This window comes from Phoenix dactylifera, chromosome 2, assembly GCF_051530095.1.
Source record: "Phoenix dactylifera cultivar Ajwa chromosome 2, Ajwa_hap1_PhDact_Kaust_v1.1, whole genome shotgun sequence".
NCBI classification, from domain to species: Eukaryota; Viridiplantae; Streptophyta; class Magnoliopsida; order Arecales; family Arecaceae; genus Phoenix; species Phoenix dactylifera.
The window spans coordinates 4,680,928-4,706,885 of record NC_143191.1 but is presented as its reverse complement, the minus strand read 5'-3'; the positions used below and the strand labels follow the sequence as shown (position 1 = coordinate 4,706,885).

At 36.7% G+C, this 25,958-nt stretch overlaps 2 protein-coding genes across 2 annotated transcripts; both read left to right on the top strand.

Moving 5' to 3' along the window:
- Nucleotides 1–440: 440 nt before the first annotated feature.
- Nucleotides 441–13,446, top strand: LOC103702664 (uncharacterized). Its single transcript, XM_008785182.6, has 14 exons — nt 441–854; nt 941–1,030; nt 3,041–3,102; nt 4,598–4,698; nt 5,558–5,647; nt 7,399–7,521; nt 8,070–8,147; nt 9,731–9,816; nt 9,897–9,945; nt 11,142–11,198; nt 11,269–11,399; nt 11,502–11,585; nt 12,111–12,180; nt 12,284–13,446. The coding sequence occupies exons 1-14, from the start codon at nt 601–603 to the stop codon at nt 12,743–12,745; spliced, it is 1,737 nt and encodes a 578-aa protein (XP_008783404.2). The 5' UTR covers nt 441–600; the 3' UTR covers nt 12,746–13,446.
- Nucleotides 13,447–18,822: 5,376 nt separating this feature from the next.
- LOC103702663 (zinc finger protein STOP1 homolog) lies at nt 18,823–21,772 on the top strand. Its single transcript, XM_008785181.6, has 2 exons — nt 18,823–19,215; nt 19,885–21,772. The coding sequence occupies exon 2, from the start codon at nt 19,890–19,892 to the stop codon at nt 21,498–21,500; it is 1,611 nt and encodes a 536-aa protein (XP_008783403.3). The 5' UTR covers nt 18,823–19,215; nt 19,885–19,889; the 3' UTR covers nt 21,501–21,772.
- Nucleotides 21,773–25,958: the final 4,186 nt, after the last annotated feature.

Here is a 25,958-nt window from a genome sequence, read left to right as displayed (position 1 = left end):
CGCTCTTACTTTTTTTTAATATAATAAAAGTGATATGAAGAGAGATTTGTAAAAAATAAAGTCTTAAATTATTTTTTGCCCGGACAAACACCCAACACGCCACCCTTTGTGGAGCGTGCAAACCAACACGTGGAATCCGCACAGCTTACCTCCCCCTCGGCCTCAAATTCGTTGGCCAACTCATCAGCCATCGTCAGACCAAACGCATCTAACCGTATTCGTCCTCTCTCTATAAAAGTCCCCCATTTGGGACAACATCTCCACGTGGCACTATTTTATTTGCAACTCCAGATGGGACCCAAGATGTCCTAATGATTCCGAGGCCCAGATATTGCCACGTAGTCGGATCGAAACGCTCGAGCGTTTCTTTTTCGTGCACGCCATCCATCGCGTGAAATGCATGCGCTTTTTAGTCATCTAACAAAGAATACTAATAAAATAAGAATTAACTACGAGAAAGACGAGCCTCCGGGGCGAGGCTAACGCTTGAAAGAAATCGCCGTCTCCCTCTTGTACTCCGCTCTCCTCTCTTCTCGCTTCGTCCCCGATCCCCAAATCCTAATCGATCTAGGAATTCAGCGCTCCCCATCGCCGGAAACCATGGCGTGCTCGATCGCCGTCGAGGAGCTTTCCGCCGCGGAGCTCCTCCTCCGGGCCGCGGCGATGGTGCCGACGTCCCACTACCTCTTGGCCGGCCTCATCCTCCTCGTAGTTTTCCTCTACAACTTCATCGAGTGTCACCTCGTCGGCGACCTCATTCGTGGGTGCAGGGGCGGTCCGGTGAGCCTTACTTTCGACCCGGCGTCCAAGATCTACGAGGGGGTCGTCTCCAAGTGTCGGATCCTTCACGGAAGGTGGAATCGGATTCTTTGATCTTGATTTCTTTGTGATGGGATTATTTTTGGATCGGTTAATGGTGGTTTGATGGGTTTTTGTGCAGGTACTTGGCCACACCGTGGCTCGCGAGCCCCCATTTCCAGACTGCGTTTCTGAATTTCTTCGGGAATCCTCCGGTTTTTAACTACAGAAGGTCAGTGGTAGTATCTGTTCAAGATTTAATTCGTACCTATTTGCTATTGGTTCTGTGAATGCTATGTTGGCGTGGGTTTCAATATAAAGCTAACTTCCTTGAAGTGGAAAGCGTCGATGGTTTCTCCTTTTTGTCCCTTTCTGTCTTCTTTGTGGCCTTTTTGTTCGAATCTGATGCTTCTTTCTACGGACTATAAGTGAATATTTATGAACAAATTTGGGTTTATTCGGCTTTGCAGATTCTGCTTTCTTGCCTTCTTTCTGCACTGCGGCATTGCTTCCTGATACATGCGTATTACTCTGTCTTTGTATGTCTCTGGTAATGAATGTTGAAATTGGCATTGGCTCAGCTACTAGCCAAGTGTCAGAACTGTTTGATCTTTGTCCATATAGATGACTATCTGTACACCAGGACTGACCTGAAAAAGAATGTCATCTTGAACCGCCTTTGTATCTAGGGGATGGTGAAGGATTACTCATTGTTGATGGGAAAGGCTTAGATGATGATGACTAGATGTTGGGAATGGTGCAGGGTTCCTTATATTTGATGGGAAAGGGCTTGGGTGATGATGATTGCACGATGAGGAATAGTGAGAAGTTCTCCATATTTGATGGAAAAAGGCTTAGGTGAGTTTGATTGGATGGTGAGAGGTGGTGAAAAGTTGCTATCATGGTCACAAGTTATATGTGTTAGACCAACAGCTGGGCTTAAAGATTCGTACTAAGGGAAAACATAGAAAATATAACAAAAAAATTCAAAAAAGAATTTGGATGACTATAAATTGAAAGAGAAAGAGATGACACTGGTATATTTATACAATTAAGAGAAGCATGTAAGAATATTAACAGCAACAAACAATTGTACCACCAGCATCACCATCAACAAAAAAGGGCGTCATTTTTTTGGGAAACATTTACTGCTAGTTGATTAGTTATGAATGTCATACAATAGTAAGCTGAATGGTTCATGAATAATTAAATATTTTTGATCAGTTCAGTTATCCAATAATAACTTGAAAAATCATCTGGCCAAGGAAAGAATCGTGAAAGTTTTGAAAATTTTCAATAACTCGTAGGGTATTTTTACTGCATGGGTTGCTAAGGAAGGCTTGAAATTTGTTAGCTTTCATGTCTTTTCTATTTGTTGCACTACTTACCCTTTTCCATTTTTCTTTTAGTTTTATTTGTGTTAGACAGTCTTGCACTAACTATTATCACCTTTTCCATGCATTGCTCAATTAAATTATGGTGTATAAGGTGGAGAAATTTCATAATACCCACAACAATCATGAAGACTATTTTGTGGGTATTCTTCTCTTCTATTTAAAATAAGAATTTCCATTATTTTATCCTACTTAATTTTTGTATGTCTTGATTAACTTGGGGCATTTCTTAGTACTTTTAGGTATGCTTCATTATGTTACTAAGAGAAACTATGAATATAAGTGATGACATATATAAATTATCAAGGCAGCACAAAAATATTTCTTAAGAACTGCCCAGAAAAGAAAGCTAATATACAATATCTGTTTCTTCATGTCTGTATTTCATTAGTGAACCTTGGACAGACTTTCATGAAATATCTGGGCCAAAAAATGAAAGACAATGGTCTCTAGGTTTTATGTTGTCAATTTGTATGCGTCTTATCTTAATTGCATTCTATTTCCATTACCAATTCATTAGCTAGTTAAATCTTAAAGGTAGATTTTCCCACCATGATTTGCAGTTAGATTTTTTTTTTTTTTAAATTTGGGAAGGAACCACTTAAGCTTCTCCAAGCAATTAGTTCAAGCTGTTAGTAATATATAATTGGCCTTAAGAGAAAGTTTAACCTTGTTCTCTCTATTATTTGAGCCTAACCATCTTTTTATATCCATGTGTCTCTTTACTTATTAATGATAATAGTGCTAAATTGCAAGTTGTTTATGTTTTATATACAGGTTGCTCTTCATTGTTATAAATTATGAAAACTCTTGTTTTTCTGTAATTAATGTGTTCTATTGCATTTCAGGCAGTTATTCTCTGTATATGATGGTGGAACTATTGCTTTAGATTGGTTGTTTCCTTCTGATGGTAAGCTCTAAAAGCTCTCATTTTTTAGGAGCATCAGGTGATGCTTACTGTTCAATGTTGTTGACATTGTGTGGCTAATTTATTACAATCATGATGCTATTAAATAGGTATTATTTAGACCATTGAACCTGTACTTCCCCATGATTAGGCAAGCCTATTGGCTACATAAATCAAGGAGTGATATAAGCAACCCTGTTCATCTTATCTCTACTGGTAACCTTTGTATTTACATACCTTTTTTTTCCACTTTACTTTAGTTAACATGCAATGTGTGTTTGCTAAACTTTCAATGTTCAAGCTATTATAATTGTATCCAGTAGGGTTCCAGCTGGCTGAGTTGGTAAATTCATAGGGTGCTGGATACCAGTGACATGGGTTTGATCCTGCCCTTACATTGGTTTTGGCTAGGCTTCCTCTTACTTAGATTCACGGATAGACAGACAGACAGACAGACAGAGAGAACATATTTCCTACCTCTGCTTTCTTTGGCTAGGATTATAGATTGTGGCAGTCTTACTGAATGTTCTGTAAATATTATTCATACAAAGCGGTTAGATTGACTTTGCCCCCATTTTTGCCTTTTCCTAAACCGGAAGATAATCAAATATAATTAATCATTTTACTGGATTCTGTTGGACCTTTGGTGTGGTGGATTGTTTTCTGTTATTAAATGAAAGGAAGTGTCGTTCCTTATAGTGGATTGTTGCAGATTCAACATTTGCTCCTCTAGCTTCATTCTAGATGACATGTCTTCACTCTGGCCATGACATGTCTTGAATGAAATTTTGTACTTTCAAGTAAAATATTATCTGTTCATCCTGAATTCCAATTTTGTGTTGTTTCATTCTGCTTAAATATAGAGTCTAATGGCCTCTTTGATATCTGCAATCATTCTGAATAAGCCCCAGTCCTATTCGGGGTTGGATTTGCAAATCTTTCTTGATGATCTATTTCTACAAAGTGTTATGTTCTTTTACACCATTTGCCAGTACTTTCTCACAACTTCTATTGGGTGTAATTAGTGCCACTTTTTTCTTACGGTCCTTCCACTCGAGCTTGAGTATGTTTGTCAGGGTGTCTCATGGTTCTTCACACATGACCATGCCATCTTAATAAGTTTCTCCATCACTCTATTTCTTAGTGCTGGTTTATAACTATAGCAATATGATCAAGATGATTCTTGATCAAATTATGTCATGCTGGCCTTCACCAAGATGTGCAGAATAGGATGCCTTCGGCTTTGACTCTCATTTCTTGTTACCTTGAGTTTCTAATAGCCATACAACAAAGTCCATGCTCAAAAATTTGGAGTTACTTTAGGTATTTCTGATATATAATGAATTTGTGCTGCTTAAGTCTTAAGACTTTGATGTTTGAATTCTTTGTACTTTTGCACAGAAAGGAAGAAGAAAGGGAAAACTAACATAATTTCTTAAAAACATCAGATTACAAGGTTAAAGTTTGTATATGTTACTAACTATGTTGGTTTTTACAGTTGCAGGAGGTTTTACTGATACCTCCAGGATCATTCCTAAAGATGATATAACACCTATTGTAGTTGTGGTCCCTGGACTGACTAGCGATTCTCTTTCTGCGGTAAGATTCTTATTTTATTTTGTCCTAAGTGCTGACTGAAGAGGCTAATAGTTTGTTGCTTCTAGAACTCTACAACATAAGATATAGAAAGTAGGAACTTGATTGAGTAGGATAGTCATTATTTGCAGACTTGCAAGATTACTATTGGGCAAAAGTGAAACCAAATTCTGTTTGTCACAAAGAACTTGCTTGAGAACCAATCATTCTATCAAACCATTTCTTAACAAATGCAGTTGAATAATGGGGAAGTTCAAGACTCCTAAAAATCTTATAGCATGAGACTATATTGTTTATTTTTCTAAATGCAGAAAATGTTTTAGAGCCTTTTATGATGTTGATGTTTAATCTAATCCAGACTCTGTTTATTCTGTATCAAATTGATTATCTTGTATTACCATAAGGCATAAGTTCTATAATATTTGCAAGCATTTATCAATGCACTTTGTCTTAATCTTTACAGGATTTCCTTGATCTATCCTGAAAAGTGAAGGCAGCCATTTGAAAATATAAAAGTAGAGAATCAATCTTTACATTTGGTTTGTACAAATTAATGGAAAGTGGAAAAGTCCAAAAGATGAAAAACCTCCTTGTTCAATAGCAATTCTGAAAGAGCCCTTTTTATCCATTATTTGACAGAACAACTATACATATAAAAGTTGTGAGACATGCGTGTTTGCATAGATGATGATAGTCATGAGTATATGATTCTGCAGTAAACAGGAACTGCCTGTCAATTTATTTCAAAATTGAATGTGTATCAAAGGTGCAATATTGAATGAAACCTTTTTCTTTGTGCTAGAAAAGCTGTTTGAAAAGTTGTTTCAGTTGCTTATTATGTTAACATAGATTTGCATTGCAGTATGTAAAACATTTTGCCCATGCAATAGCAAAAGAGGGATGGAATGTTGTTGTTAGCAACCATCGAGGCCTGGCTGGCATCTCCCTGACAGTAAGATCTACTTCTTTTTTCCCCCTTTAATCGGCCATTACTGTCATCTTCTTTTGAGTTGATCTTGGATGTGCATCTGGTACAAGAGGATGATGATGACTTGGGATGGAATGTGATTCTGTGGTATCGCATGGATGCCTACCTTTTCTGATGATAGGTGGCTCGTAGAGGAGTGCCTTGGAATTCGGATTTTTTTATATTTATCTTTTTTCTCTTTACCAATTATAAAAAAGATGTTATAATATGGCTATACATGCCATTTATTGATGCCAAGCAAATGCAAACTTGCTGCACTGACGTATGAGTTGCATCTTGAGTCAAGTTCCATGACAATCATGAGTAGCAGAACAAACTGATTCTGCATCTAGAGATGATAGATTTCTACTGATCAAAGGAATATTGATTTTTATATCTGAGGCAACTAAATTAACACATGATGCTTATGTCATTTGCTCTATCTATTTTCCATATGAATCATGGCCATTGACAGTGCTTACTAGCTCACCTTCTTTAAAGGTTTTGTAACATGTTTTGAAGATGTCTTTGGTATTTTTTAATCCTTTTGTAAATGAAGAAAAATTCTAATGCAATAAAGATTAGTGTGGTATTACATTCTACTAATTTCTAATCTTTATATGTTGTAGACTAATATGCAGATTAGGACTGATTAGTCAATCAAGTTTTGAAGGAAAATGTTTTGTTTTTCGAGCATATATAAAATTTAGCAATGGAAATTAATACTCATAGTCCATGAATCAAAAGGCGAGATTATTAAAATCATTTTCTCAAGAAGAGCATCACCTTTACAAATTAGAAGTCTTGGACTTTGATCAATTTAGAGAGATGACTCCTTTTTTCTCCTAATGCATGCATATTAGGGAGACATAACTCCTAATTCCAATGCATATATGACTTTCCTTGGTAGCAAGAGCTGAAGAAAGGGTCCCTTTGAGGATGTCAGGCGAAAACAAAGATGAAGGATGCTCTTAGTTGTAGGAATCTTCCGCTTAGGGTGTTGCATTTGCTTCTGAATCTCCCTGGAAACTCATAAGCACGCCTGCTTCCTTATATTTTTTAAAAAAGAGGCCCACTTCTCCATTCACCCAAACCAGAATATTGTTCTGCAGCCCCCCACTTCTGGTAACTAAGTTTTTCAGTGAGTGCAAGAGAATCCCATCTATTGTTTTTCAGTGACTATGATAGATTTGTTATGATTTGTATTTGATATGAATTTGAACTCTAGATTCATCAGCAAACAACTCCATTTTGGCATTTGTTCCAAAGACTAGAATCTAAGATAGCAATAATTCTGCATCCTTTTGAGTGATGCTCAGTGATTGGCTTTGGTTATTAACATGGAAAATGTGGGCGAAGACATCTTTTTGCTAATCTCCATATCAACAAATTAGTAGTTAAATTTCGTGAAGTCAGGTAATACACTCCTTTTTTCCCTTTTTTGCTTTTGGTTGGTTTTTTGGGGCGAGGGGTGTTTATGGGCAGTAGTATCTGCAGATACGGGTATGCTTATGTTGTCTTTAACATGTGAAGCCACAGTGCAAGTGCTATTTGCTGTACAGGATTAGACTCATTTAATTGTATCATGTAGTGTTTCCAAGAATTCTTTACAGGAAAAGATGTTGAATACGACAAGTCAACACCACAAACATCTACCTGAACAAAATTACTTTTGTTGAGACTATCTCTTTTCTGTTATTTGTGTCGCTTTTAACATTTAATACCACATTGGACAGTCTGATTGCTTCTATAATGCTGGATGGACGGAAGATGTTCGAGAAGTTGTTAACTATCTTCATCGAGAATATCCAAAGGCTCCTCTTTTTGCTGTTGGGACGAGTATTGGCGCCAATATTCTGGTCTGCAATCAAACCCCACCCTTTTCCCTATCATTGTATGTATTTCTATTAGCAGGAAATTAACATGAAGCATAGACTCTTGGGATTGTTTGTGTTTCAAGATTTATGGAATGTTAATAGTTTGTAAATTATCGACAGTCCTTGGATCTTTTTGAAGGGCATCTTTGATGCATGACTTTAGGTACTACCATTGCATGCTGTCCTATGACTCACTGGCAAGTACCCTTAATAATTCACTTTCACAAGTTCAATTCATTGGCTATACTTACTTTTTCTAACATTTGCTATACTTGAAAATTATATAACCATCTGAATTGTCTTGGACATTTGTTTGTTCACCCAAGGTCCAATGGCCACTGTGACATTTGCCCAAGCTTTTTGATTGTTGGTTGTTTGGTCTTGGCATTTGGGAATCATTTGTTACTTGATTCAGTAATGTTTCCCTAATTTATGTTGACTGGCAAAATGCTGTATTTGGTTGCTTCTTACATTCAACAAATGGTCAGATTTAATACTTCTATTTTTTTTTTCTGGATCTCTGATTTTAGGTCAAATATCTTGGAGAAGATGGGGAAAATACGCCTATTGCTGGTGCTGCATCTATTTGCTCTCCTTGGGATCTGGTGGTTAGTTAGCTTAGCTTACCTAACTTTCTTATTTCAGGTGTGGCAGAAGCTTATTTACTTGCAAAATGCATACAGAAAAGATCAAAACCTATCACATTAATATTGAATTGGCTTGTTTGATGGATTCACCTGATTCAAGATATATGAATCCAAGAATTGAGAGTATTTCTTATTAAAAGGTGTTTATCAATAAGACTAGTTTTAAATGAAGTTATGATATAAAAAATGTAACAGATAATGGCACTTTTTTGTTCTCCATGATATGCACCCTTGTACCATTCTGATAATATTGCAGCATGGTTCTAAGTGCTAGGTGCCTATTTTGTGTTGTGCCAGTGCTTGGCATGTATTGGCATGCATGGGCATGCAACTTGCTCCATGTCAGTCTGGTACTGACATGGTACGTGCTGGTCCATGCCAACTGCCATGCATGGAGCTCTAATTCTTGCGTCATGGCATGGTATATCTATATAATATAGATCACAATTTAAAACCTTCCCAATGAGAAAGCAAGGGTATTTGGTCTCACTGGGAAACAGCAAATGAGAGAATGTTCTAGTGAGGTTCCAATTTGGTTGATGCGACATAATAATGATGATTGTCATCCTTGTACTTAGAAATATGGATGTAGGTTTACTGAACTGCAAGTCGTTGTCCACTTTAATTAGAATTTGTGAGTTTGACAAACTATATGGAAAAGTAATGCCATACAGAATTTATGTTTTGGTGAATCATAATGAGTTCAGATCCAGAGGAATGGATATGATATTTTAGACTGTCATGACCAGCTATTTGATCTACTCATAAAGGGTAACTACATGATGTTTTCACATGTACATCTCAACAATCTTAATCTCGAATTAGAAATAATCACTAGATAAATAACTTAGATTCAGTCTGTGAGATATTAAAATTGGTGATGTATTGATAACTTCTTGATTGTTGCATACTGATTGATTCTAATTAGACTGTCATGGTTAGGACCAGCTGGTTATAGTCATAATCTTTTATTATTATCATTACTTTTACCTCATCTTTTGCTTATACTTGCAACTTTTCTAGTATTTTTGTCTGCTGATGCTGGTCCTGTACCTAGATGTCAGTGGTGGAGGGATGTTGTTAGGCTCAAAACCTCTTAATTGCGTTTGCTCTCCAAGTTGTTTCAGAAAGGACAGTTTTTTGATCATTCATGTCATTCATTTCAGACTTCCCAGTTAACCTATTATTGGATGAAATCGAGGTTTGCAATCCCGGTACTGGACCCCATATCAAAACCATGTTGATATAGTGTCAGTATGCTCGGTATAGGAGTTTGATTTGGGGTACCGAGACTCGGTACACCCCCCCCTATCTTCTGAGTCTCGGTTTGGTATCAATACAATACAGTAAGCCTGCTATAGGGTGGTATGCACTGGTATGGCGAATCTTGGATGAAATCTAATTTTGTATTAAATGCCAACTCCAGTCAAATAAAATCTTAAAATATTTTTTTGTTTAGAGTTTAGACTGCATTATGGTTTCTCATTTTAAGTGCTAATATTATTGTTGGGGGAAATTATTGGCAAATCATGCCCATTTTGTAGGTTTGTGACAGGTTCATTACTCGCAAGCTTGTGCAACGGTTTTATGACAGAGCTCTTACAACTGGTCTTAAGGGTTATGCTCGATTGTATGTTCCAATTGCATTCATCATTGTGCTTCTTTAGCCTAATTGATAAATTTGTAACTGATTCTACCTTTCTGTCGCAGACATCAACCTATCTTAACTCGTCTTGCAAACTGGGAAGGCATTCGAAAGGTATGCCGTGTATGTTGGTTAGATATTTGTCTGTCTGATTATCAATGGTATGCCTGGTATCGTTTGTTAGACATTTATCAGTCTGATTATCAATGAAGTGCATCAATGTTAGTTAAAATGTTTGTAGTTTAGTGAACATAGTCAACCTTGTATAAAACTTGTATTATGGTTTTAATCATAAAATGTCATTTAGCAGTGATAGTGAATAGCTTAAGCATACAAACATAAAGACGCTGTTTGAACAAAAAAAGGGAAAAAGAAGAAGGGATTAAATTGGAACAGGTTAGCTCACTGTGAAACTAATATTCTTAGAATAGAGAGATCATATATGATTGCCAGATATTAATTACACAGTTAACTTCAGTGGGGATTGACCCTCTTTGATATCAAAAAATTTCTGAAGTTTTCCTGATCAAGATTACATACGGATACAAAGTACATCATTGCTCTAATGGCAATTATCTTTCTTTTCACTTTTTTTTAAATGTCCATGTGCATGCGTGTGCAACTCATTTAAGAAGCATATTGCTGATGCAAAAATATGGATCAATGATTTCACGAGCACACATTCTTTTTAGTGAGTTAGAGGCACCCCTGTTTTGATGAAGATTCTTTTTGTAAGTTTCAACAAAAAAGCAGTAAAATAGATTCCTGTCATTTAAAAAAAAGTGAGGTGAGTCTTGGTAATCATAAGTTAATGTGTTTTCTTTTTTTAATGAAAAAACTTTCCAGGTATATATGGTGATTTTGTTTAGTTCTATGTCAAATTTGTTTAGTTATGTATAAAATTTGTGTCTCTCATTAACCAATGTTGAGGTCATAATTCTTGGTGGATGAAACCATAATATAGAGAATTTGTTTCATATGAATCATTTCAATTAATGAGGTCAGCCTTGGTGCAACTGTAAGATTGTTCCATTGTGGCTAGAGGTCACTGGTTTAAAACATTGAAACAGTCTCTCCGCATGCCGGGGAAAGGCTGCATACATATAACCCTCCCTAGACCCTACAATGATGGGAGCCTTGTGCATTAATCTGCCCTGTTTTTTGAGTCAATTCAATTAATCACATCATTTAACAATATCTTGAGCAATTCTTCGAGTTTTCCTTGTTCCTTCTATGGTTAAATTGCTCAATTCTTTGCCTATTTCTTTGAAAGCTATTTAACTCTTTGTTGTTCTCTCTGCTTTTGTTAGTCCCGCTCTGTCCGAGACTTTGACAACCATGCCACTTGCCTTGTTGGAAAATTTGAGGTAAGTTGGAATGACTTCACCATTGAGATTCTGTCCCACAAGTTACTTAAAGTGTATTGTATTTATTCAGACAGTGGATACATACTATCGCCGCTGTAGCAGTGCTAATTATGTTGGGAATGTATCAGTGCCACTGCTTTGCATCAGTGCTTTGGATGATCCAGTCTGTACAAAGGAGGCAATTCCTTGGGATGAGTGCAGGTATAACCACGAGCCAGTCATTGCTCTTGTAAAAGTAGGCATCTTTTTATATTTATTTCATTTCCTGTTCCTGATAGAATGATTGATTATTTATTTGTGCAGAGCGAACAAAAACATTGTTTTGGCAACAACAGCTCAGGGTGGACATCTTGCATATTTTAAAGGACTAACTGCACATAGCTTATGGTACTTCAGCAACCCCCTTTCCCTCCTCCCCCAAAACTTCCTTTTATTTTCCTTTTTGCATGAGTGGAAAATTTTTGATTGTTTAATGAGAAGGATATGTTAGAGATATACTTCCAATCCTGAGATGATTAAAATTTCAGAACCTGACTTCAGCAATTTGTTTAGTTGCTACTTGGACCACACGATTTGCAACTGGAAATCTATATATATTCCAACTCCATTAAGTTGAAATAAATGAAACTGATAAAATACATATTGAATTCCATAACAAATAATGAAAATTTGAAGTTTTATAGTTTTGTGAGTATATGATCCTCACATATCATTTTTCTGACACACATGATATCCTTGTACACAGAATGATCTTTGCCGATTTCAAAGAATTGTAAGATGATTGGTATTCTGCACACCAATATGTTATTACTCAAACATATTAATAGATGGCAGATGCATCAAAAGAGAGAAAAGCTGCTGCATTCCAGTTACTCAGGTTGCTTTCAAATTTAATGACACTGTTCTTTGCAGGTGGGTGGGAGCTGTCCATGAGTTTCTTAATGTTCTACACTGCAGCCCGTTCATGCATGGCCAGAAAAAGGTGCTGAGTTTGATTGTTAAACCATAATAAAAGAATATTAATCATGCTAATCTTTTCTCCTGCGATATTCTAGTGTCTAACTTACGGGTTTGGTATGATGCAGACATTACATCCTGGCTTGCATTCTTCTCTGGAATCGTCCATTGATAAGAGCCCATATGTAAATATCATGGAAGATGGAATGGTTGCTGCAATGAAGAATGAAGGAGCAGGTTCCAGCAATACCCTGGACTTGCCAGGTGATAAGATAAATCATGACATGAAATCTGAGAACGACTCTGCAGTTTCTGACCAAAGAGAACCAATAACAGAAGCATGCACGGATCCTGTTCATGAGGTTTTCCCTTCAGTTGAGAAGGCAGAGAATGAGAGTTATTCCAATATCCACGATGCGACTGCTCCAATGAAGAGATCCATAAACCAGCTGTCACGACGTTTTGGAACATCAATATGGTTGCTCGCATACATTGCCATCACGACAAGCTGGCCTCTGGTTGGCACTCTCCTTAATATCTTCAGGAGGAAATTTAAGGGTTCTTTGCCAGCATCTTTGCTTAGAAGATAAAGAACGTGAACACCTATATCTGACATGTCTGCATCTTTATCACCTGATGGCATGCAGGTGACTTTTTGTTTAAACTATATGATAAACTGTCACAAGGTTATAGACCTTTAGATATCTTCATGATAGGGCCTAGAATTCGTCCGACTGCATCAAAAGGGCAGCTGTAAAATCTCTTTCATAGATGCAGATGATTGGCAAACAGATCCTTGTCTGGCAAATTCATCAATTCTGCATGGTTGTTTGCATTGATGCTAAAGTATGGCAACGCACACCACCAAAAGGCACAGCATGGCAGTTACATTCTGCCCTTCTTGTGGATATGGAACTCCAAGCCTGTTTGATCTGCCATACTGCTCCTTCAGGATGCCTGAACGTGGGACTGGAATTAATTTAGCACAGTGCTACTTTACACTTGCTGCTTACCATCTACAATGAGCAGGCTTCTCGTAGAACAATAAATAGAAATGCGAGGTACGACGGGCTAAGCCTGTGATTGGCCCCTCCGTCCAGCCTGCAGGTTAGATGTGGGTGCATTATACTTGGATTTGGCAAGGTTTAGTCTTGAAAATTTTGGCTCAGGCTGGTATTTGTACCCTAATAACCTAGTGTAATTCAGCTTGAGGATATTGGGTCTGTGCTTAAGGGTTATAATTATGTTTGTTAAACTTTATTTGTGGTAATGAAGAAAATTTTGGTGGCAATATTTTTCCTGATTCTGTGTATAAGAGTACTCATGCTATATCTTGATTTGTACTTTATAAAACTATTTAAAAAGATGACTCTGGCAATTATTTGATTCAGAAATGAAACCTAGGCAGGTTTTGCGAGGATGAAAGTCTAAAAATATTTAACTGACAAATTGCGCACCCAGAATCAAGCCCAAAGATTTTACTGTACTTAAAAAATTTCTACCCAAAACAATCTGGATTATGTTGTTCAGGTTTCTCAAGACAGAACGAAGTTAACATTATGTCGGACATTATTATCGTCAACATGTAAATTAGGTTCTGGCTGGAAACCCTTTACATGGATTACCTTTTGCTAGCCATTTTGGGAACTCTATCATCAAAATTCAAACTGGCTTTGCATTGCAGCAGGTATCATGTCCTTAACCCGAGCTCGACCTAGGTTAGGAGAAGGTTGATACACTCCAAGCCTAAACAGACTCAAGCTAGGTAGATATGGGCATAACCTTATGGAATTATTCATTTGCTTAAATTAGGATATGGTCTAACCAACCCGAGTGGTTATCTTTTGCATTAACCAGTTTCAATTGCATTCAGGCAAATTGGACTTCACCAACCTAACCCACCATCCAGAGGGCAGTGGTTACAGTGGAAATGTAGCAGCTTTCTCTCTTAATATACCAAACTAGCAATGATAACCATCTCCCATTCAGCATTTAGGTTATGGTAACCATCAAAGCTTCAAAGAGCAATACAGCTACGATCTCTCTATCTATTCTATATTAAAAACAATATTGGGGTCCATAAATAAAATATTATTTGATTTACAGATAAATTTTATTATGTTATAATGAATCAACGTGGATAGTTTTGGAAACAAAGATATATGCTTCATGAATCTCGATCCTCTAAACGCACATCCAAACACCACATCAATATGGTATATTAATCTCATCCTGCACTTTGCATGACTTTGATGGAACTGTTTTAGTCATTGACAAGTAAGTTTGATCCTTGTTAATTGACTTGAGTCAGCATTTGCTGTGATCTTTCCTGCACCACTTTGCCTGTTGGTAGTACCACACCGAGATCTTTTTAATCTGTTCTTTTCATTTATTTGTTTTTTCTTTTGTTGTATTTTTTTGTCAGAATGATAATCTTAATTTTTAATGGTAAATACACATATATTTTAGACAAACTAAAATCTCTGTGAAGGTTATTCCCATTGATTTCCATTTGAATGTTTCTTGAATGGAAAATGCTTTAAGTGTATGAACCATTAAGCCATGATAGCAAAGGGTGATGAGGTAAACCAAGTCGCCAGGGACAACGTTGGCATTCTGGCCTAAAATAAACACTCCAATATTGCTCTTATTAGCTTATACATCACATCAAAACCGAGTTTAATCTCTTATGTAGCAACACTGGATGTTGTTTTCAATCAAAAAAATGAAGAAAAAAAAATCTGGATGTTGTTTTGAAAAAGATAATGTTGATAAAGACTTGCTATCCACTACTTTTAGCTGCTGCTAAATTATTGAATGCTATGATAGAGATAGAGCAAATTTGTCTACCTTTTACTTTGGCCGCACAGCACCTCATCCCTGACGTGAGGCAGCCTTCCGGCCACGGGAAACACACCACCAAGTGGCAACTAAAAGCATCTTGGTGGGGACTCATAAGGGGAAAAATATAGAAGAAGATTACACCTTCCCGATTGTCACATGATTTAAAATTTAGTTTTTTCTTTGGCTATGCATCAGATTGCTTGTTTCTCCCTCTAATCGACACATGAATTAACTTCTTAGCTTAACCCCAGCTCAAAAGTATATATACCTTATGATTACACGGCGCATCCTTGGTCAAATAACTAACTCATATGAGGTTCGGGTTGTATCTTTCGTGTGAAAGAATGATTCTTTTTTTTTCGTGATTTGCATTGTTGGATCGTACAATATCTGCTGCAAGACTGGTGCAAGCAGATGAAAGAAAGAGTTTGGAGTGCTTTGAGATCTATATAAGGTATAATCTAGCAATTGATGTCGTGGAAGAATATTAGTCATTCTTTCGCACAAAAGATGCAACCCGAACCTGCTCGTATGACCCAAAATTTGGCATATGCTCTATGATTCTCATGTCTGCTGGGATTTCTACGTTCTATTAGCTGTAATGTGGATGAGTGATGCCCGCATGCATTTCATTGGCTGCAGCTCTCTCGAGTTGGCCAACCACCCTGTCTTCGACAAAAACGATTGTGCCATTCCAGGTGCCTTGGACCACGCATAAAGTTTCAGATGAAGAAAGCAAAGGAAATAAATGGCATTTCTTGCATGCGAGAGATCAAGGGAAATAAAATCTTGTAGAACAACTCCAAAATTTGTCAATTGAAGAAGATATAGTCGGTAAAACAAAACAGTATTATGATATTTCAGTTCATTTAAAATCTTGCAAAATGCATAGGCAAATCAGTTGAAGAAGGATTAGAAAGAGAAAGTAGAGAATATTTACAACTCTTAATAGCAATCTAAAAACTTGAAGTCAGTAGACCAGAGTTAGTTAGTTATATGTGGTTCAAATTAACAACTATGTTTGCGACAATTGTAAGGTGCATTAAGTGTATTCCAAATTTACAATGTAGGTTGTTGTTGTAGCCAAAACCTGGTTTGGTGAACCGGAGACAAAGAGGGCATCGATCGATCTGCTGTGGTGGAAGACGAAGCGCCAATTTATATACAAAAAGAAGAGCAAAGGAGGTCATCAGAGCTGCTTCGGCTAAGGAGCCTTTAATGCTTAAATTAGGACTCTTAGGAGCAAAATAGGTAGCAAAACGAAGGAGAAGAGTAAATAGAGAGTTTGTAGCTTCGTGGTCATATATATATATATATATAGGGTTTGTAGCCTTTTTTTTTATTATTATAATTTATAAATGAAGAGTTTGTATCCCATCATAGTTGGGCTCTAGAATTTAGAGTCCTACGATGCCATATGTCAGATTATGATTGGCTGGTCCAATTTTAGCTGCATCGGTTACCTTTCTGAGCTAGGTTTAGTCCCTAATGAGGGTATTATACAAGGAGCATCTGATTGGCTGCCCAAAAGCTCCAAAATACTTCCTCATCTCCTTGCGAAAGTGTCAGATTTGGGCACTGCTATAACTTGGACGTGACGTTGGACATGAGCTAAGGCAATTGTGTCACAAAAAAATTGTTGTGGACCAATTGCCATTTATAATATTGGTTTCTATCGCCAGTGCCAATGCCTAAAGTTGGAGAGAGTAGTTAGCAGTGGTCTCCGAATATTTGAATGGAGGACGCATGTCAATTTGAAAGTTGACATATGAGCAATTAGGTGTTACTTGGGGAGGCTTTATCTCTTTTGCCTTTCTAAGCATAGACATTGTAATTTTAAATCTACTTCCACCTCTCTTTTTTTTTAATTCCAAACTCCTAAAGTGATTTAAAATATTCCATTCGCACGCATAGAGGATGGCATCATATAGTATACCTAAGAACTAAGCTAATCTAAAAATGTGGGGAGATGAACGGCAATCGCCAAAAGGCTTTAAAGGAAAAAGGATGAGAATTTTCTACAATATAGAGAGAAAAAATTATTTGTTTTCTTTAGGAAGTAATACTATAATGTCCATTTTGTGCATAGATGTATAATTTCTTTTTTCTTTAAAAAGTAATACTAGAAAGATTCGAATCACATGAATAGAGAATGACATCATATTGTCTACTTAAAATCTAAGCCAAATTAAAAATATGGGGAGATGACCCCCAATCACAAAAAGGGTTTAAAAAAAAACGAGAATTTTCTATAAAATAGAGATACATAAATATATTTCTTTCCCTTTAAGAGTAATACTAGAATGTCCATTTTGTGCATATTGAAGATTCTCCTTTATATATCTATTATATATATATATATATATATATATATATATATATATATATATATATATATATATATATATATATATATTGAATATTGAATTACAAATTCTTTAAAATGTAATGCTGTATACATTAAAAGTAAATTGATGCTACTAGTTGGTAGCTCAACCAATTAGCATTCATCTCCCAAATTTGAGAGTTATATTCAAATGTGAGGTGGTCGCAATTAACCACCAAATTCTCTTGAAGAACAAATCAGTGCATCATATTAATTAAAAAAAAGGATAAAACTACTGTAATTAGCATGATATATATACCAGGGTTGAATATTGAGTTGACAATCCAATATTAAAAATATAGATATTTTTTTACATGCACACAGAAAGCACCTAAAAAATCATTTTTATGTTATATAATATATTTATTTTATGCAATCTCTAGTTGAACATGCAGCCAAATGCATCTAATAAAATCGAAGAAGTGGAGTTCTCTTAGAAAAAGAAATTAAGACAAGTCGCCCACCGTGCCTTTCTTTGGAATGGGTGGGTGGCGGTGAGCGGACCTCGCGGACTTGGATTTGTCCGAATCCACTTACCTCCACTCGCAGGCGCCTCACCGCTCAGATTCCACGCGCTTTCCTTCCCCTCCCTCCCCTTATATTGCTCCTCCTGAACTTTTATCTTTAACTGGTTTTCCCACTAAGAAAGCAAAATGAGTTAAAAATCTCCATTATAATTTTTTTTTTGATAAAAAAATATTATAGTTGCATCTGCCGGCATGTAAATTGATTTATTAAAAACAACCATTATAATAAGTGTAACGTTTAGTAGTTATTTTTTTGGCTTGTGTGGTAAAATATTATTTTGTATATTATGCGTATAAAGATACATTTGTTATATGTTAGAAAACATAAGAGCCTTTTTCAAAAAAATTCAACAACTTCCTCCTCTTCCAAATAATAATGAAAATTTTTGCTCAATTTGTCTGCCTATGCAAATAATGGTTTCACAAATAATATTGTAATTTTGCTATAAAAAAATTGCTAGCAAACATACCTCTAATCACATCTTAGATCACTAGTTCTACCAGACCATGGGTGATTATTAGAACAGAATATAATCCAAAGGGTTTTTTCTACCGTCACTTACTTTCTTGTGCCATGCTATTTCTTGCTGCCATATGTAATCTGAGGAATAGATAATATTGTACTATTATACTAATTATCTTTTAATAAAAATAATTAATAATATTTTATCTTTTATAATAATATAAAATAAATTAAGATTGCAACTATCATGAACTTTTTGAATTTTTTTTATCAGCCATCATTGATTGGTGCTCATCTCCACCCAACTAATGCTTCTTTAATATCAGATAAAGAAATAGATAAACAGAGAGAGCACTAAAGCTTTTCTTCTAGAAACACAAAAAAAAATATTTTCATATATATTTTATTTTAAAATAATAAAGGAAGAAAGGTAAATGAACTTAGAATATGCTCATCAAATATACTCTAAATTATGTTCATTTTCTTGATGAAGAAAATATTTTCTTATTGAATTGTAAACAACCACATGCAGGCGGCTATGCAGTACTAGTTTTTTAATTCAATTATTGAAGACGAGGTTATGGAGTTCGTGAGGAATACGCTATCCCTTCTCATTCCACCTTCCAATTTGATGTCAATTTTACTTCTTGAACGTAGCAAACAAAACAGTGAGGTCAAACAGAGAGAATAAGAGGGAGAGAATGAGGGGAGGCTGTGGAATTTGGATGGGGATGCTTAAATGGCTTAGGTTAGAACGGAGACGGATCGGAGCTCAGGAGGGCATCGACTAGAGTAGGGTTCCGAGGCCTGATTGCTTCTCAAATTACCTCGAATATCTCTGTAAGTCCTTTTTTATTGTTCTTCTCTTCTTCTTTTAGTCGTTTTGGCGATGGAAATGTTAACAAGATTAGATTTTGCCGGCGATTTATGAGGAAAAATTTGAGCTTTTGGATACTCCGTTTGCATGTACTGTGAAATTTTGTTGGGATATGGGTTTAGGGCTGTCTCTTGATGTATTAAAGGAATGGTTTCTTTTACATTTTCATCCAATTTCTGCTTGAAGGATTGAAGATTTAGTTGTTTATTAGTATTTCTCAAACTTCTGGTGTATAATCCTCTCCATTTTTACTGCTTTTATCCTTTTCTTGAGGGTTTTGGCGAATGAAATGTCTAGAAGAAGAAATACTTTTTGGTTGTAATTCTGATGGAAAAACTGGAGCTTTTGGGTTTCCTTTTGGTGGTACTGTGAAGTATATGACTTGAAAAGAAATCTTGTTGGTTGCCTTTATTTTTTGTTTCGGGTTTTCTGAGAAATTTTGGGGTTTGGGGGCCTCCTTGAAAAGATTGATGGAAAAAGGGGAAAAGGGTGGAAATTAATTTTAATAATAGGATGACCTTTGTGGACTGTTTTCAGAGATGTGGTTTTAAGTAGGTCTTTGAATTAAGCAGTGATAAATTCCTTAAAGAAGAACTTGTATTAGGGGGTTGAATTTGATGTCTTATTGGCAGAGAAAATGGATCCCAAGCTGAGAATAAGTTCAGAAGCACTGGCAAAATCGTCTTGCCAGATGATGGGAGACCCATCAAGAAATTTCAATCTGGGCCAGCCATTTATCCAATTCAACCCAACCAATCTATGTTATGGTGGTGGACCTGAACAAACCTTCCCAGAATTTACCCCTACTCCAGACACCGAAACTCATGGCTTATATCAACCAGAGCCTCAGGTAAATAGTGCAAATCAATTCAAACCAAGTCCAAATGTCGATACTGCAATTCTGGATTGGGATCCGAGATTGATACTGAGCAACCTCTCCTTCCTCGAGCAAAAGATCCACCAAGTTCAAGCTATAGTACAGTCGATCATTAACCAGGAAGGTCGGCTCTCCAACCGAGCTAACGAAATGGTGGCTCAGCAGCAGCTTGTGACAGCAGATTTGACTAGCATCATAATTCAGTTGATCTCAACAGCAGGTTCTCTTCTTCCTTCCATCAAGAATACACTTGTCTCAACTAATCCTTCAGCCAGTCGGTTGGGCAGCGTCATCGGTGCTACCCCTAGCTTTGGCTTAAATGTTAGTCAGCAACAGAATGCGGTCGTACCTATGGAGGTACCCAAGGCTTCAGCATGTGATAAGCTGATCGATAATTTAAATACAAACAGTTGTGGGAAAGAAGGCAGTGAGCTGATCAAAGGTTTGCATGGTTATGGGAATGAAGATGTTGAGCTGATCAAATGTGTGAAAAGTTGTGATGGTGAGGGAACCGAGCTTGCTCCTCTTGAAGACCATGATGTGAAGGACAGTGATGATGGTGTTGATGGAGAAAACCTTCCCCCTGGTTCTTATGAACTCTTGCAGTTGGAGAAGGAGGAAATTTTAGCACCACATACCCACTTCTGTGTGATATGTGGAAAGGGATTCAAGAGAGATGCGAACCTAAGGATGCACATGAGGGGCCATGGAGATGAATACAAGACTCCAGCCGCCCTTGCCAAGCCTAACAAGGAATTAACCTCAGAACCAGCACTCATAAAGAGATACTCATGCCCCTTTGTAGGGTGCAAGAGGAACAAGGAGCACAAGAAGTTCCAACCTCTCAAGACAATTCTCTGTGTGAAAAACCATTTCAAGAGAAGCCACTGTGACAAGAGTTATACCTGCAGTAGATGCAATACCAAGAAGTTTTCAGTCATTGCAGACTTGAAAACTCATGAGAAGCATTGTGGTCGTGACAAATGGCTATGTTCCTGTGGAACAACATTCTCAAGGAAGGATAAGTTGTTCGGGCATGTTGCTTTATTCCAGGGCCACACACCTGTTCTTGCAGTGGATGATGCCAAGGTTTCAGGAACATCGGATCAAGCACGGGCCAATGAAGTGATGAATGGTATGGTGGGAACTTTGGAGTATAACTTTGCTGGGAGCAACTTGGATGATGTCCAGAATCTCAATATTAAAGGTGTTGATAGTGGTCGGGGCTGTTTCTCTCCTATGAACTTTGATGCCTGTAACTTTGGAGGACTTGATGAGTTCCTACGTCCTGCATCTGAGGTCTCTGAAAGTCCGTTCTCCTTTCTTCCTTTTGGTTCAAGTAATTTAATTCAAGGAAGTGGACAAAACTGACACCCATCCTCCCGCTATGGTGGCAATGGCTGAGAAGCATCATTGACCAGCAGGATGCATTCAGTTATCCACATGATTTCGCTAATTTCCTCCATTGCTTTCGATATGTGGTTGGAACCAGTACAATTCAACTTTCTCATGTTTGTCTTATGCCTCTTTCGCAAATATCCTGGGATGTTTAGTAATGACTGTTTGACTCTTCATCTTGCCATAGTATTTAACTGTGTTCTGTTCCTTTGCAATCTATGGATGTTCACTTTATTGTCAACAAATTGTTATATATCAGGTTGAGCATGAAATCAGGATCTCATGCCTGGCAATTTTAGTTCTAATCATTTTTAGGTACATACAAGAAAAAAGGAAAAGAGTTTTATTCAAATTCATCCATGTGCATGATGAAGTTTGTTTGCCCATGTTCCTCTTCTGTAATGAACAATATTTGCAGTACTTTTTTTTCAAGAAAAAAAAAACTTGCAATGACAGTCGATCGCATAGATTTATGTTCATGAGGCATCTCAAAAGTTGGCAACAACCGACAACATTGTTGGAGTAGGAGAGAAGGCCTCTTGGATTGTATTGCAGCTGACATATGAATAATTTATGTGATGGCTGTGACAACTGATATATTAACATACAACTCATAAACCAGAATAGCAGTCTAGTTTGAATCATTCACTTATCTAAGAGATTGACGTGTAACCATAATATTTTTGGATCCTATCCTGTCATTTTAGCATTAAGCTTCTCATAGCGACAGTGAATGTTTGCACATACCAAATGACAGATTAACGGAGATGGATCTAATTAGACTTACCTCTTAATTAGAAAAATGATAGAGAATTATTAAATGAACCCACTTTTACTTTGATTGCCACTGTTGGAGCCGAATTTCTATATGAAACTAGATGAAGCTTGTCTGTGACTTAGTGTAGAAGGCATCGGAATCCATGAAGACAAAAAGGTTGTTCTGAAATGTGGTTGTTAAATTTACTTCACCTCCCAGTGGATAATAAAAGACAATGTAGCAGCATGAAAACAAATTGATGGAAGGGAGATTCAACCGATGCATTAATTTTGTGAACAGTAAGTTTGGACTTCAGTTGGGATTTTGATAGGGGTCATGAAACAAAGAAGGTTTAAAACAGATATCATGCAATTTTAAACACTTGTTGAACAAAAGAGGTTTGGAAGAGAAAAGCTTGTGCCAGGAAAAACTTGCAATTTGAACGCATCAGTGTGAAGCTTCCAAAAGCCTTGCTTTGGGCTGCATCTAAACTGAATTACCAGAACAGAAGTTTTAATCTTATGAAATAGGACTCAGCTTTAATGACACTATTGCATAAGTTCAGACTTTAAGTTGGGACAGTCATAAAACAAAGGAGGTTTAAAACAGAAAATCCTGTAATCAGGATAGGGCTGAAAGTGGGCCGGGCCATGCCCCTACTCGAACCTAGCTCGAATTTTTTCTTTGGGCTTCGGGCCGGGCTTAAGTTCGAAATTTTTTTGATAATCTAGGTCCTAGCTCGACCTGAGCCCAGGTCCAAACCCGATTGGGCTAATCCGATTACCTGCTTAAGCCAAAAATAGGTCCGGCCCAAACCCAGTTAAAGTTTAATATTTTATTATATTGCTTCACAAGTAAATGAGCTAGTTAAAAATTAGACTATTTTCTATAACACAAGTAAATAATACATGATAAATTATTCTCGGCTAAACCCATTTTAATTTATCCTTTATTTTTTCATTATTCTCTCTAAATAACAATATACAAAAACAAATTGCTTCGGACTTCGATTCGGGCTCCGTTTAGGACCTTGTTCAGGCTTGGGCTCTGGTCAGGCCCGGGCCAGGCCAATGATATATCCGAGCTCGACCCAAAAAAAAAACCCAATGAGCTCTACATTTAAATCCAAACCTGATCTGAACTTTTTTCGGGCGTAGCCCAAAGCCCGGCCCAGTCCAGCCTGATTGGTTTTGGGCCGGCTGAGCCTATTTCCAGCCCTAAATCAGGATATCTTGCAAGTTTTAAACACTTGGCAGACAGAAAGAAGTTTAGAAGATGAAAAAGGCTTGTACAGAATGACTTGCAATTTGAATACATCAGTGTGAAGATTCCAAAAGCATGGCTTTGCACTGGATCCAAACTGAATTAATTACCAGGACAGAAGTATGGTGGGACAATTACGCATGAAGAAGGAATGCTGACTGTCCTATAGCTCTTGAGCTAAATAAGTTGTTTCAGCTTACTATTAAGCAAGCTCGACCAACAACAGTCAGAATCTTTTGCACCTTACAATGAATGAACCAAAGCTTATTATATAGTTTACTTTCTTTTTAGGCTTAGAGGTGGGCATGGGCCGAGCGCCCATGGCCAGGCACGGCCCGCTTGCTATAGTAACGGGCCGTGCTAGGCACGGCTTATAAAAGGGGGCCGGGCTGGGTTAAGGATTTCTGGCCCACGGGCTGAGCCCAGCACGGCCCATAAGGGCCTGGGCTGGCACGATTCGTGGGCCAAGCACGACACAGCCCGCGGGCTAGCCCGGAATGGCCCATAAGGGCCTGAACCAGGCTCGGCACGGCCCACAAGGGTCTGGGCCGGGCCAGGCACGGCTCATCCCCCTTAAAGTAAATGAGAATAAAATTTTTTATTTATAATTTTTTTAATAAATTAATAAATGTTGGGAACTAAGGATTTATTAATATAAAGCCACCTTAATGGTGGGAGGTTTGGCATAGACCCCTACCAGTTTATTAATTTAAATCAAAATGGTACATGAAGGGAGGTTTGGTCTGACCTTCAGAATACAATAAGAAAGGAGAAAAAATAGAGATGACTCACTTTAACAATTAAAAAAATAAAAATGTACAATTATAAAAAATTAAAAAATAAAAATAAATGATCAAATCTTACTAATCATCAGTATTCACTATTCAGTAGTGTTTGTATCATCATCATCAGAGGATATTGTATCATGTCCACCTTTATCTTGAAGTCTCGCCTCAGCATCTAACCAATCTTTGAAGCAAAGAAGCATCTCAACCATTTCGCCAGTCATCCTACTTCTCTTTTCGTTAAGAACACGCCGACCTGCACTAAAAGCGGATTCCGATGCTACTGTGGACATCGGCACAGCTAAAATATCGCATGCAATTGCAGACATTATAGGATATTGATTTTTAACACTCTTCCACCAAGATAATACATCTAGACTCTCTATTTGATTTTCATCATATGCAGACTGAAGATCATTTCGTAAATAAAATTCTAGTTCACTACTTAAAGATGAAGAAGATGAAGATGAACTTGAAGCATGTGTGTGTATTCTCTGTGCAATGAACGAAAAATAGATGACGAATGAGAACTACTAGAAGAAGAAATAGAGCTTTGTACGGAGAATCTAGATCCACAAATTTTTTCATCATATATAGCATAAATATCATAAAGAAGTTGTGTTACCTCTATTTTAGCAAGTTCAGGATCTTGAATCATATTTTCACAATATGCATCAAGAAAATTAGTACGCCATTCAATTTAACTCTTGGATCAAATACAGCAGCTAAGTTATGCATAGGACATACCTTGTCCCAATACTCATTCCATTTAGATTCCATTTGTTCAATAATAGGCATTAAAACATCAACATATTTATGTTCTGCAAATTTTTGACTAATCATATATACTTGTTGTAAAAATGAACATTAAGTTGGATAATAAATACCAGAAAGAACATTAGTAACATTATAAAAACTAACCAAAAAATCTTCCAAAATTTTTCCTTTATTCCAATCAATTTCAGTCAATGTAAAGCCTAATCCACGATCATTAATATATGTACTTAATAAGTTTTTATATGGATATGCATCATGTATCATGCTATATGTTGAGTTCCAACGAGTAATTACATCAAGTTTAAATTTTTTAAAACGTTTACCATGATTTATACATAGTTTCTTAAATTCTTGAAGTCTTGATCTTGAAGCATGAATAAAAGAAACTGCATTTCTAATTTTTGAAATGACATCTTGAATCATGCCCATGCCAGCTTGAACAGAAAGATTTAAGATATGACATGCGCATCTAATATGCAATAAATTTCCATTTAACATGGGATGCAATGAGTCTTTTAATAATATAACAGCAGAATTATTATTAGATGTATTATCAAAAGTAATAGACATAATTTATCATTAGTATTATATAAACATGCAGTTTGATAAATGACATTTCAAATTTGTTACCCAGAATGTGAAAGATCAAAAGCACGAAAAGCAAGAATACGTTTATTTAATTGCCAATCATTATCAATATAATGAGCAGTAATAGCAATAAAACAATTACTACCTACAGATGCTGACCAAATATCAGAAGTTAATGAAACTTTTACATTTAAAGTAGAGAGTGTTTCAATTAAACTTTATCTCATTGCTAAAAAGTTAGTCATAGCTACTCTTCTAAAT